This window comes from Aplysia californica, unplaced genomic scaffold (genome assembly GCF_000002075.1).
Source record: "Aplysia californica isolate F4 #8 unplaced genomic scaffold, AplCal3.0 scaffold00592, whole genome shotgun sequence".
NCBI classification, from domain to species: domain Eukaryota; kingdom Metazoa; phylum Mollusca; class Gastropoda; order Aplysiida; family Aplysiidae; genus Aplysia; species Aplysia californica.
This window is the reverse complement of record NW_004797862.1, coordinates 485557-500645: the sequence shown is the minus strand read 5'-3', so window position 1 is coordinate 500645 and position 15089 is coordinate 485557. Positions and strand designations below refer to the sequence as shown.

General features: G+C 40.9%; 1 protein-coding gene across 1 annotated transcript in view; it reads right to left on the bottom strand.

Annotated features, from left to right (window-relative positions):
* The window catches only part of LOC101855367 (ATPase MORC2), a gene marked incomplete at its 3' end in the record, with an annotated part of 44064 nt that overhangs the window by 1347 nt on the left and 27628 nt on the right, over nucleotides 1-15089 (bottom strand). Inside the window, 7 exon segments of the mRNA XM_035972151.1 lie at nucleotides 1702-1746; nucleotides 2995-3061; nucleotides 8129-8341; nucleotides 9808-9993; nucleotides 10672-11010; nucleotides 13504-13590; nucleotides 14990-15028. Coding sequence (XP_035828044.1) covers nucleotides 1702-1746; nucleotides 2995-3061; nucleotides 8129-8341; nucleotides 9808-9993; nucleotides 10672-11010; nucleotides 13504-13590; nucleotides 14990-15028 — 976 coding nt within the window.

Genomic DNA, 15089 nt, shown 5'->3' with positions numbered 1-15089 from the left:
CGTACGTCGTGTTTTGCTATGGGTATCCATATGACGTGCGGAACTCTGTGCCACCACTTTCCAAAGAGGAAATTTTCTCGTTAATCCGATCCGTATGCTTTGCATAGCAGTCTGTCTTGAGAAATACTGAAAGTTTCAAAGAGATCTTCGTACTAGAAGTATTCTAAAATGTGAAGAATACAACCCCGGGAGTACAAAATGACCCCAGGGCATACGGATAGGGTTAAAAACTTCCCCATACAAGAATTGAACTCGTGTCTTAATAAAATGAGTAAGGTCGTGGGTTCGAATCCCATCAGGGGCCCGACGTTGTGTCCTTGGGAGAGGCACTTTACACGAATTTCCCCCACTTCACCCAGGTGGGAATGGGTACCCGGCTATAGACAGCGAAAGATCTTGTCAGTTTGATAGTGTCAGAGCGCTCAACCAGCTGCTTGCACTGTATGCTTCCCGGGAAGCTGAGAATGTTTCTGAGAGTTCCATGGTCTGCTGGGGTAATAATATAGTGTAAAGCGCATAGAGCTTGCTGTTGGGCGGGGGGTATGCGCTATACAAATGCTATTAGATAATATGTGCGCCACGGCAAAGCGCGTTACTGCAACACCACAGATGCCAGTCAAGAGTTTCAGTTTGGTAACAGTTTTACGCCGCTCGCAACTACATAAGATGCCAGTCATAATGTAGTGGAGATTTCAAAAGAAAAAAAAAATTGGAAATGGGGAAAAAATAACCTCGAAGGCCTTTGTCAACACTTGGTTGAGCAGTACACAGTGCCAAAGCAAAGGAACAAAGACACTCGATAAAACAACTTCCCAAAGCGAGCATCAAACTCATAGTTACTCAACCCTATCTGTACGCCCTGGGGTCATTTTGTAACCTCTCGGTTAATTGTATTCTTCACATTTTAGAATACTTCCAGTACGAAGATCTCTTCAAAACTTTCAGTATTTCTAAGAAAAAGTCATTTTGACAGACTGCTATGCAAAGCGTACAGATCGGATTAACGAGTAAATTTCATCTTTAGAAAGCGGTGGCACAGAGTTCCCCACATCGTATGGATACGATAGTAAAATACAACGTAGGGACAGGAGTAATAAAACAACTTCCCAAAGCCACCATCAAACACATAGATACTTGATAAAAAAACAACTTCCCAAAGCAAGCATCAAACTCATAGATACTAGATAAAAAAACAACTTCCCAAAGCAAGCATCAAACTCATAGATACTAGATAAAAAAACAACTTCCCAAAGCAAGCATCAAACTCATAGATACTAGATAAAAAAACAACTTCCCAAAGCAAGCATCAAACACATAGATACTTGATAAAAAAACAACTTCCCAAAGCAAGCATCAAACACATAGATACTTGATAAAAAAACAACTTCCCAAAGCAAGCATCAAACACATAGATACTTGATAAAAAAACAACTTCCCAAAGCAAGCATCAAACACATAGATACTAGATAAAAAAAACAGCTTCCCAAATTGAGCATTAAACACATAGATACTAGATAAAACAACTTCCCAACGCCAGCATCAAACTCACATCTTCTGTTAGCAATGGTGAAGAGCCTAACCACTACACCACAGACACTTGTCAAAACATAATCAATCACTCCTTTAAGTAAGTAAAAAAAAAAAAAAAGAAAGAAAAAAGACTTCTAAAAGCGACCTCATTTAATCAAAAACAACTCCTTTACCATTTATTGTTGATCAGAACTTCCACTCTGCAGCCCAGAACATCTGAAGAGAGAGAAAAAGAAAGTACCACATCACATACAACCTTCCTGCAACAGATCTTTTTCTATTCTGTGAGACCTTTCCATTAAAAAAAAAAAATGTTTTATAGTAGAGGGTTTAACGGCACCCGCAACTGCATACGGTCATATGGGCGCCAAGGGGTGGGTGTCAACAGAGAAGTCCTTACAGGGAATCAGACTTTTTCTGCTCACCTCTCTAGCTTCAACAGCACAAGGTCTGCTTCGACTATCAAGGCACCCCGGAAATAGCAGGTCACAAGAGGGTGACAAACATACAAAAGAAGTAGAGAAAAATGACAATAGTAAGGATCAGGAAAGAAAAAGCAGCAGTTCCCTGTTGTAGTTTAGGCACAGTTATGAGCGTGACATGAGTCAGCCCATTTACAATTCTACTATGCTTGAACGAGATATGTCCCCCCTTTGGAAATGGCCTAAAGACACTTCAGTCAGTGGCACTGCCCCGGGGGGTAAGACCTTTTCAACTTCACAGTTGGGGCATGAATTTTTAAAAAGGAAAAATACTTTGGAAGAAGTTTTAGTTTTCGTAAGGGTTTTACGGCGCTCGCAACTGCAGAACGTCATATGAGCGCCAGAAGATTAGAGCTGTTACAAGAGAGTAACAAACATAAAAAAGATGAAGGGGAGATAAGGACGATAGATGTTCGATAGGAAAGAAGAAGCAAACCACACCAGAGCACCCGCTAACCACCCACTTTCTATTCTGTGAGACCTTTTCAACTTCATAGTTTGGGGGACGAATTTTTCAAAAGGAAAAATACAATGGAAGAAGTTTTAGTTTTTGTAAGGGTTTTACGGCACTTGCAACACAATAAGGTAATATAAGTGCCTAAGATTAGAGGAGTTAAAAGGGAGTAACAAACACAAAAAAAGAAGGGGGGAGATACAGACGATAGATGTTTGATAGGAAAGAAGGAGCAAACCACACAAGAGCACTCGCCCACCACTCACTGGACATGGATGGCTGGTGCCACTATAAATAAATTTTATCATTGATGGTCATTTAGTGCTGGAAAAAGTCGGACAGACAGACAGACAGACAGAAACAACAGAGGGAAAGTAAAGTAGTAGGACCTACCAGTGGCGCCCTCCAACCACCCGCACACAACCCTAGACCCCACACTGGGAGAAAGTAGAAAAAAAAAAGAACAGTTCACAAGAAAGCATCATCCACCACCCATCCACTAAAACAGACAAGTCAGCATCACCATACCTTCTCTCTTCACTGGCTTGGAGTCCTCTGTCTCCGTGGGCTGTGCTTCGTTCTCATCGGCTGAAGCCTGCCAGAGCAAGAAAATAATATGTGTAACGACGCGGTGGAAATCAGGCGCTCGTCAATTTTAGGGCATGTGGAGTTATTGATATTATCTTAAAGCATGTTCATTTTTCTACATTTTGACGGCAAAAATATCCATTTATCTTGAATAGAAGTTGAGATATTTGTGATTGAAGGAGGTGGGGGTCACCTGGTTCGAGAGGCAAAAATTAATGAGAAAAAGGCGCCAAAGTTTGTCGACCTCCACACTTGAGTCATTGGAAACTGAAAATTTACATTTTGTATGCCTTTAATCGACATTTTTCAGTAAAATCCTCACAAAAAATAGTTTTTAAATTGACATAAAAGGTGTTGAGGTAAAAAAAAATAATTTCTAATTGTCACACAGGTGGGAAAACGCCGATATCCCCAATTTCATTATTTTGATGAGCGCCTGATTTCATGATGCCTCACATATATTTGATCAAAGAGAAGCATATTGACAGATTAACAAGACTTTTTTTTTAGTAGAGGCTTTACGGCGTTCGCAACTGCATAAATGATAAGGTCACATGAGCGCCAGAAGATTAGAAGTGTTACAAGAGAGTAACAAACATAAAAAAGAAGAAGGGGAGATAAGGACGATAGATGTTTCATAGGAAAGAAGAAGCAAACCACACCAGAGCACCCGCCAACCACCCAAAAGGCAAGGCTGATAGACAGAGGCAACAGAGGGAGAGAAAAGAAGTAGGACTTACACATTGCGCCCATCATCTGTAGCCAAAAAAAAGTTCAACAAAATAAGGAAAAGTAGCTACTGCTAACCACAGAGAACAAAACGTTGACTCGTGTACTCTGCTCAAGGAACTGAAACCAATGAATGAGAATCAGTGAAGCCAGATCAAAAAGACAGAAGAGAGAATAAATTATTTTGATTCCAACATTGACTTATATCAAGGACATTCAAACCTGCTATAACTTTCACAGTAAACTGTCCAAGACAATCACCAGCACAAACAACCATTTCCCCGTTTTCCCCGTAAACTTTTAGTAAAAAGAGTTGTACAGCACTTGCAAATTAATAATAAGGTCATTTGGAGTGCCAAAAGAGTAAAGTAACGTTGTTCCCACTTCCGATCCGGACATTGGGGACTGACTGCCTTGTTAGAGAGACAACTTCCTGGGCCTTCGGCATATTGTGGTAGGGTGGCCAGTTCCTTTCCACACCGCCTTCACTTCCCCAACTCGAAGTCAGGTACCCATTACTGCCGGATGGGCAGGAGCGGGCGAAAAAAATCTGCATCCGAACCGAGGACTTTCCGCTTAAGAGACGAGCGCACTAACCGCTCAGCCACAACACCCTTGTCAAGAAAGTAATAAACACAAAAAAAGGAGGAGAGATAAGGGTGAAGATATGTGATAGGAAATAAGGAGCAAACCACACCAGAGCACCCGCCAACCACCCACTCTCCTTGCCCTCCAAAGGGTGGCGTAAACCATTTACAACAAACAGGTGGGCAAAGAGGAAGTTCACCGGGCTGTAACAAGAGACTGCACAAAACGAGGACAGGCAATCAACAAACCCCAGCAGCTGGCCTTGAACAGAGTGGAAGCCTATCACATTACACACACACGTGTACACACACACGTGTACACACACACACACACACGAACACACACACACACACACAGGCACAAAAATACTTGCACCTTCAGAGATTTGACGGGCCAGAGGCACAGAACAGACTTGCCAGCCAACTTTTTCCAAACCCAATCAGGGAACAGCCAACATTACAGCACCAGATTACATAACAAACAGTAAAGAGAAACACATTAACACACTAATGGTCATTTAGTGCTGGGAAAAAGTAACAACGGACAGAAACAAGAGAGGAAAAGTACAGAAGTAGGACCTACCAACAGCGCCCTTCCAACCATCTATAAAAGGACATCATAAGGGATGGGTTTTTAGGTCGTTTAAGTGAAAAAGTTCTCAAATTCCCAACAGCCAAATCCAGTTAGACCAGTCCCAGGAAATCTGGGAGAGTTGTTTTTAGTTTTAGTAATTCTGTTACAGCACTTGCAACACAATAAGGTCGTATTAGAACTGAAGATTAGAGATGTTTTAAGAGGGTTTAGTTTTTAGTTTTCGTAAAAGAGTTTTACGACACTTGCAATACAATAAGGTCATATAAGTACAGTTTAGTTCAGTTTTAGTAGAAATTTTACAGCGCTCGCAACGGCATAATATAAGTAGAGAAGATCAGTGATGAGGAGAGATCAGGACCATAGAAGTTTGATAGGAAAGAAGGAGCAAACCACACCAGAGCACCCGCCAACCACCAACTCTCCTTGCCCGCCAAAGGGTGGGTAAACCATTTACAACAAACAGGTGGGCAAAGAGGAAGTTCACCGGGCTGTAACAAGAGACTGCACAAAACGAGGACAGGCAATCAACAAACCCCAGCAGCTGGCCTTGAACAGAGTGGAAGCCTTTCACATTACACACACACGTGTACACACACACGAACACACACACACACACACACACTTACACACACACACACACAGGCACAAAAATACTTGCACCTTGAGAGATTTGATGGGCCAGAAGTACAGAACCGACTTCCCAGCCAACTTTTTCCAAACCCAATCAGGGAACAGCCAACAATCCAGCATCAGATTATATAACAACAAACAAAATGACATCGATTGGGACTGGTAGTAGTAGTAGAGGTTTCACGGCGCTTGCAACTGCATAAGGTCATATAAGCGTCAGAAGATTAGAGGTGTTACAAGAGAGTAACAAACACAAAAAAGAAGGAGGGGAGATAATGACGATAGATGTTTGATAGGAAAGAAGGAGCAAACCACACCAGAGCACCCGCCAACCACCCACGATTGGGACTGGATTTTTGTGTCGTGAAAGTGACAAAGCTCTCCAATTTCCAACTGCCAAATCCATGACAGTCTCAGGAAATCTAGGACAGTTTTGTTTTTAGTTTGAGTAAGAGTTTTATGGCACTTGCAACACAATAAGGTCATATAAGCGCAGAAGAACAGATTATGTGTCAATATAAGCGCAGAAGAACAGATTATGTGTCACAAGAGAGTAACATGCACAAAAAAGGAGGGGAGATAAGGACGACAGATGTTTGATAGAAAAGAAGGAGCAAACCACACCAGAGCACCCGCAGTAAGAGTTTTACGGCACTTGCAACACAGTTAGGTCATATAAGTACCGAAGACTAGAGGTGTTACAAGATAGTTTAGTTTTTAGTTTTAGTAAGAGTTTTACAGCACTTGCAAAACAATAAGGTCATATAAGTACAGAAGATTAGAGGAGCTACAAGACAGTAACAAACACAAAAAAGGAGGAGGAGAGATAAGCATGATAGATGCTTGATAGGAAAAAAGGAGCGAACCACATCCTCAGAGCACCCGCCAACCACCAATGGGACAGCTGACGAGCCTGACAAAAAATACTTCCTAGACCTCAAGGTCACTGGTGATTCAAGGCCACTGACGATAGTACCAGGTCAAACATGAAGGAGAAGCGACAAAAACGTAATAAAAAGATGGGACAAAAACGTAATAAAAAGATGGGACAAAAACGTAATAAAAAGAAGGGACAAAAACGTAATAAAAAGATGGGACAAAAACGTAATAAAAAGAAGGGACAAAAACGTAATAAAAAGATGGGACAAAAACGTAATAAAAAGAAGGGACAAAAACGTAATAAAAAGAAGCGACAAAAACGTAATATCTGCAGCCAGCTGCCCCGTCAAAGGCTATCACTTTTCCACATCTCTGAAGCCGTGGGCCAGGTGTGGTTTACCACAGCTGTCAAACCTGTCACTTGTTGAGGGGGCAACAGAATGCCGGGTATATATATATATTTCACCTAAAAAAAACAGCTATCCTTCTATTCTATTCTTCATAGGCAGCAATGTAACGTTTTGTGATTTTTGTCATACAATATTGTTGGGCATCATGGGGTTTTGTAATCCGAAACTTGATTTCATCAGTGCATTGTGAAGCATGGCATAGTTGTAACCCTCTCCCAATGAGGATGAGTATGACAACTTTGGTTGATTTTTTAGGGAGTTGTTTTTTTTCATTTCTCTTCCTGTCATTCCAATGAGGAGTCAACACGATACACACAAAATCAATACATGGAAAACTTTTGGTCAATTATCCCTCAAAGGAGGAAGAGGAGAATCATGTAAAATCCTCTCAACTCAGAACTAAAAAAATAAAACAAGGTCAGAAATTATATACAAATAATTAAGAGAAAAGCAAAAAGTGAACAGGATTTGGAGGACCAGGGAGATCTCATTACGAACAAAGCTTACAATTTTCAACTCAAATGTCAGGTCAGTCTTGTTGTATGGATGTGAGACGTGGAACGCATCCCATTTGTGCATAAAGAGGGTCCAGGTTTTCTTGAACAAGTGTCTGAGGAAGCTACTGAGGATCAAATGGACAGACAGGATCACCAACGAGGAAGTATTAAGAAGAACCAGACAGAGCTCAGTCAGAGATGAGGTGGGAAGAAGATGTTGGCGATGGATTGGACACACTCTCAGGAAGTCAAGCAGCTGCATAACAAGAAAAGTGTTAGATTGGAACCCGCAGGGTAAAAGATCAAGGGGAAGACCACGTGGAACCTGGAGAAGAGTCACGGAAATGGATGTACAGAAAAGTGGGAAGACGTGGAGTGACATCAAGTGACTAGCCCAGGAGAGGGAAAGGTGGAGAGTGTTTGTTCGTGGCCTATATCCTGACCCAGGGTGAGAAAGGCAATGATGATGATGAAAAAGTGGTACTACAAACTCAACCCCCTCCCCTCCAAATCACTAAGGTGTCTTCTCTTTCCTTTATTACCAACAACATCAACATGACAAGAAATATATAAATAACCTAGGAAAAACATAAACAAATATATAAATTCATTTGGAAAAAAACGTAAGCAAATTTACTTTTAAAAAAAGAAAAACTAGTGAAATGACGAGCAAACAAGTGGAACGAACGGCACACTCATTTTTTAAAAAAATTTTTTAAAGCAAGAGAAAAAAACTCGCTAAATCACCTCCGATCTGAGATTCCCTCCCTTCCCGCGCATCCTGCTGGAGGAGGAGCGCGAGGAGGCCTTGCCCTCGTCCCCACTGTCGCTGACCACAACCTCAGTGTTGGTGGGGACGGCGGCCGCTGCTTTTTTCTTCTCTGCGCCGCTGTCGGAGGCCGGCGTGTTGAAGTGGGAGACCCTCTGCTTCTTGACGGGGATCTCCGGGTACTCGATAACCTGATGGGGCGGCACACATGCACAATTTGGAGGAGGGTTAGTTTATTTTGTTTTAGTAGTAAGTGTCTTACACCACTTGCAACAATATAAGGTCATATAAGTGCCGAAGATTAAGAGGCGTTACAAACAAGAGAGCAACAAACACAAAAAAGGAGGAGAGATCAGGACGATTATTTTTTTTAAAAATTTTAGTGGGGGTTTTACGGCACTCGCAACTGCGTAAGGTGATATGAGCGCCAAGGGGTGGATGTCAACAGAGAAGTCTTTACAGACTTAGACTGCTCACCTCTCTAGCTTCAACAGCACAAAGTCTGCTTCGATTATAAAGGCACCCCAGAAGTAGCAGGTCACAAGAGAGTGACAAACATACAAAAGGAGTAGAGGAAATGACAATAGTAAGGATTAGTAAAGAAAAAGCAGCAGTTCCCTGTTGTAGATCAGGCACAGTTATGAGCATGACACGAATCAGCCCATTTACAATTATTCTGTGCTTGAACGAGAAAATGTCCCCCCTTTGGGAATGGCCTAAAGGCACTACAGTCAGTGGCACTGCCCCGGGGGGAAGTAAGTAAGTGTTTTAGGGCACTTGCAACACAATAAGGTCATATAAGTGCCGAAGATTAGAGGTGTTATAAACAAGAGAGTAACAAACACAAAAAAGAAGGTGGGGATATAAAGACGATAGACATTTGATAGGAAAGAGGAAGCAAACCACATCAGAGCACCTGCCAACCACATGTTACGAGTGCTGTACAACACTTACCAAAACAATAAAAGAAAAAAAAAAGAAAAAAAAAAGAGGCAACCTTTCTCTAACAACCCCCCCCCCCCACCAGCTCAATCACTGTTTAGAATTTTTTCCTCAAGTCATCATACCCGCTATACGTGCATCACTCTAGTTTCATCTTTCATGCAATAACCCTAATACAGTATACAGTTTTCACTTCTATAATTCTACTGTCCTGGGCACTCTGGAGTGAAAGGCAATGAGGAGGCTGATAGGCTGGCAGGCAGTGCCGTGGTTGATGGTGAGGTGAAATTTGACAAAGGAGAAGTGTTGAAGACCCAGGAGAAAAAGTTGCAGGATGAAGAAGACAGGGAGACAGCAGAACACAACGCAATCATTAGGATGCGGGAAATGGGGATAGACAGGGGAGAAGGAAGAATGGAACGATTATCTGTAAAGGAAAGACGTCGCAATAATCAGACAGCCACCGGAACAATCAGTATGGATACCTTGCAGGTTTTAGTGCTGGGGGGAACCGAGCACTTATGGACCTGTCCGGTGTGCAATGACGATGTTGCCCAGGACAGGTAATACAGGTAATTCTTGGAAGACATTTCATGGAACTCGAAATATTTGAGAAGAATCTACCAATCGTAAAATATCCATTACATCTGGAACGTAAAGGAGCCTCCCTTCCAAAGCTGCAGTTTTAAAAAGCCCTAGTCTACGAGACACCTACTTGCTCTTTCGTGCGGCTTCGCTTTGCTTCTTTACTAGTCTCCACATGCTGAGAACTGTTCTGACTTCTTCCACGCCTTGATTTGGGGGCCTCCTCCTCCTCTTCCTCCTCCTCTTCTTCTTCTTCCTCCTCCTCCTCCTCCTCCTCCTCCTCTTCTTCTTCTTCCTCTGAAGATACAGGTGGTTTCTGGAAAAGAAAAGTTACGTAGCCAACATTCTCACCACGGAAGACGATGGCTTTAATAAGCCGTTTCAAATTTTGAAAAGCCTGAAAAAGGAGATAGACCAACCGACAACAAAGAAACTGGATATTTTTTTTTCTTACTTTCAAAATTCTGAGTTTAGTACATTTGAAAAGAAACTGGAATTTTTTTTAATTCAAAATTCTGGGCCTGGTATATTCGAAAAGCTGACCAACGATAAGGCATTTGTGAGACCTCGTGTTGAAATCAGGCGCTCGTGAAAATAAAGAAATCAAAGAAACTGCCTGTTTGGCAATTTGTATCGAATTTTCTTTCTTTTTTTTCTCAACACCTTCAAGGTCCATTAAAAAACATGTTTTGGTGTAGATTTTACTGAAAAAGGTTGATTTTAGGCACAAAAATGTAAATTTGCAATTTCTAAGGACTCTCAAGCTTAGGAAGTCATCAATTTTGGCGGCCATTTTTGGGGGGCAATTAAACCTCCGAAACCAAGCGACCCCAACCTCCTTCAGTCGCCAATATCAAGACTTCTATTCATGATAAATCGAGTATATTTTTCACCAAGAGCAAGACAAATGAACAAGCTTTGAAATGATACCCAAAACCGTACACGTCCAAATACTGACGAGTGCCCCGAAGCCACCGCGTGGCGACACAGTTACCTTCTTTGATTTTGATTTTGCTGGCGGGGCTCTTCTAGGAGGAGGGGGGCTGGGGCTCTTCCGCTTGGACTTGACCGTGACCTGAGAGGAGCTCTTGGCCGCCACTTTGGCGGGCTTGGAGGAGGCGGGGGGGCGGCTGGCGGGCCGCGTGGGAGGGGGAGGAGGGGTGGGGCTGCGACGACTGCGCTTGGCTGAGACGGCTTTGGACGAAGAAGAGCCTGAGGAGCTGCTGCTGTTGTTGTTGTTGCCTTGAGAGCCGGACGACCGGGATGACTTGGGGGGTGGGGGCTCAGGCGACGGGGAGCGGGGGGCTGGGGAGGGAGATCTGGCCTTGGCTTTCTGTGAGGGGGACCGAAAAAAGAAAAAAAAATTAATTAATAAACATGCGATAGAAAACAAAGTGTGTCTGAAAGTACTTTAAAAAAGTTTTAGTGAGGGTTACGGCATAAGATCAAATGACCGCCAAAGGGTGGGTGTCAACAGAGAAGTCTTTACAGGGAATCAGACTTAGACTGCTCACCTCTCTAGCTTCAACAGCACAAGGTCTGCTTCCACTATCAAGGCAGCCCAAAAAAGCAGGTCACAAGAGAGTAACAAACATACTAAAGAAGTAGAGGAAAATGACAATAGTAAGGATCAGGAAAGAAAAAGCAGCAGTTCCCTGAAGCAGATCAGGCACAGTTATGAGCGTGACATGAGTCAGCCCATTTACAATTCTCCTATGCTTGAACGAGAAATGTCCCCCCTTTGGGAATGGCCTCAAGACACTTCAGTCAGTGGCACCTGCAGGGTTGGGTTGATTTAAATCAGGTTGATTTTAATCAGTTGATTTTTTTTATTTAAATCACTTTTTTTTAAATTTATTTTTATTCAGTTTTTTCATATTTCAACATTCAGAATTCCCTTCCTTGGTTTCATAAAACAGATATAAGGTTAAGTAGACTAATATAATTCATGTTTAAAAGTCTGCTTTCCCACCTTTCACTGTAAAATAATACAGTATTCAATTTACTTTTTTTCCATAATTGAAATCAGAGCTGGGTTGATTTAAATCAGTTGATTTTTTATATATTTCAATCAACTTGATTTTTAAAATAAAAATCAGTGATTTAAATCACTTTTTAACAAAAGTATTCAGTTTTTACATATTTGAACATTCAGAATTCCTTTCCTTGGTTTTATTAAACATATAAGGTTTAGTAGACTAATATAATCATGCTTAAAAGTCTGCTTTCCCCCTGTCACTGTAAAATAATACAGTGTATTCAATTGACTTTTTTTTCATAATTGAAATCAGGGTTGGGTTGATTTAAATCAGGTCGATTTAAATCAGTTGATTTTTAAAAAATTTTAATCAACTTGATTTAAAAAATAAAACTCAGTGATTTAAATCATTTTTAAAAAATGTATTCTGTTTTTACATCTTTAAATATTCAGAATTCCTTTCCTTGGTTTTATAAAACAGTATATAAGGTTTAGTAGACTAATAAAATCATGCTTAAAAGTCTGCTTTCCCCCCTGTCACTGTAAAATAATACAGCATTCAATTTACTTTTTTTTCATTATTGATATTAACATTTTCTTTTTCTTTTTAGACAAACACAAGCGCGTGCACACACACACACACTGTAATAAAATGCAAGTTTATCTATGCATAATTACCCCCCACCCCCCCACCCCTTCCTTTTAGACTGACATTTTCTTCATTTTTTGTCTGTAGCCATAATTCACTTATATATATATATATATATATATATATATATATATATATATATATATATATACTTATATATATTATATATATATATATTATACTATTATATAGCAGATTAAGGCTTTCTTTTGAGGTTGCTTAATTTAATCATTAGTTAAATTAAGACAATGCATTTTGCACTAAAAGAACATACTTTTAGCAACCAAAAATCCCAAACTGTGTCGACATTTTTTAAAAAATCAAAAAAATCAAAAAAATCTGATTTAAATTTTAAAAATCATGATTTAAATTTTTTTTAATCGATTTTTTTTATTTTTTTGAAAAAAAAAAAAAAATCACCAACCCTGGCTGCCCCGAGGGGGGGGGGGGGGGGGAGAGAAAAATTAATTAATATTAATAAATAGACATGCGATAGAAAACAATGTGTGACTGAAAGTACTTTAAAAAAAGTTTTAGTGAGGGTTTACTGCGCCTGCCACTGCATAAGGTCATATGAGCGCCAAAGGGTGGGTGTCAATAGAGAAGTCCTTTCATGGAATCAGACTTACTCTGCTCACCTCTCTAGCTTCAACAGCACAAGGTCTGCTTCGACTATCAAGGCACCCCGGAAGTAGCAGTTCTCAAGAGAGTGGCAAACATACAAAAGAAGCAGAGGAAAATGATGATAGTAAGGATGAGGAAAGAAAGGGCAGCTGTTCCCCCATGTTGTTTTGGCACGGTATGAGCATGACGTTGATAAGTCAGCCCATTTACAATTCTATTGTGCAAACGAACATGTTCATATCCCCCCTTTGGGAATGGCCTAAATACACTTCAGTCAATAGCATTGCCCTGGGGAGGGGGGGGGGGGGCATTTATTTTCTTCACACATGAACAAAGTAGAAAAGGGGCAATATCTTCATCACACATGAACAAAGTAGAAAAGGGGCAATATCTTCATCACACATGAACAAAGTAGAAAAAGGGGCAATATCTTCATCACACATGAACAAAGTAGAAAAAGGGGCAATATCTTCATCACACATGAACAAAGTAGAAAAAGGGGCAATATCTTCATCACACATGAACAAAGTAGAAAAGGGGCAAAGAGTAAGAGACATGAGATCTGACGCACTCACCCGACCCAAACTGGCCCTGCCCTCTGGCCTTTCCTCTTTTCTCGACAGTGCAGAAAGATCTTTGGAGCTCTGCACAACTTTCATTTTCTGAAAAGGCAAGAATATGGTATCATATGGCATGAGGTTGACACGGTACGGGGTCAAAACATCTTTCAAACACTGTACATGTAGAGGGGTCAGTTTTAGTTTAAGTAAGGGTATTACGGCACTTGCAACACAATAAGGTCACATAAGTGCCGAAGATGTGAGGCGTTACAAGAGAGTAAAAGACACAAAAAAGAAGGAGGGGAGATAAAGACAACATGTTTGATTGGAAAGAAGAAGCAAACCACACCAGAGCACCCGCCAACCACCCACGTAGAAGGGTCATGAGTGAACTTCAATTACAAAATGTTTGACATGTCACAGAAAAAAAAATTATTATCTCCCGAGTAAAGACAGTGAAACATCTTGTCAGTATGTTAGTGTTTTAGCGCCTAAAAATGGTTGCTTGCACGGTATGCTTCCCAGGAAGTTGAGGTAGTTTCAGAATACTCTCAGGTCTGCTGGGTTAATAGTATAGATTGTCAAGCGCATAGAGTTTGCTGTTGAGCCGCGATTTGCGCTATACAAATGGTATCTATTATTATTATTAAAGAGGTGAGCCACGGAAACCTTTCAAAACAAATTAAATTTTTTGAAAATTGGAAGTTGAGGTCCAAACCAACAAAAGCCTACACCCTAACCCAGCACGAAACTAAGAGAGATAACATAGATTAATAATAATAATAATTAGCATTTGTATAGCGCATATCCCTGCTCGACAGCAAGCTCTATGCGCTTTACACTATATTATTACCCCAGCAGACCATTGAACACTCAGAAACATTCTCAGCTTCCTGGGGAGCATACAGTGCAAGCAGCTGATTAAGTGCTCAAACACTAACGAACTGACTTCTTTTCTTTGTATGTTAGTCTCTAATAACACCTCTAATCTTCTTTCTTTTTTTTTTTATAGTAGAGGGTTTTACGGCGCTCGCAACTGCATAAGGTCATGAGTGCCAAGGGGTGGGTGTCAATAGAGAAGTCTTTACAGGGAATCAGACTTATTCTGCTCACCTCTCTAGCTTCAACAGCACAAGGTCTGCTTCGACCATCAAGGCACCCCAAAAATAGCAGGTCACAAGAGAGTGACAAACATACAAAAGAAGTAGAGGAAAATTACAATAGTAAGGATCAGGAAAGAAAAAGCAGCAGTTCCCTGAAGCAGATCAGGCACAGTTATGAGCGTGACATGAATCAGCCCATTTACAATTCTACTATGCTTGAACCAGAAATGTTCCCCCTTTGGGAATGGCCTAAAGACACTACAGTCAGTGGCACTGCCCCGGGGGGTCTCTAATCTTCCACACTTGTAGGAACTATTAGTGTTGTAAATGCTGCAAAACTCTTACTAAAGCCAAAAGCCCCCTGATCAATCAAAACATTCACAACAAGGGGTACTCACCTGAAGTTTTTCTAACATCTCTGTTTTCCTAAGAATTTCCTGCAAAAAAACACACAAACATAAATTATTATTTTTCAGTCCATTTCGAGTCATACTGGAG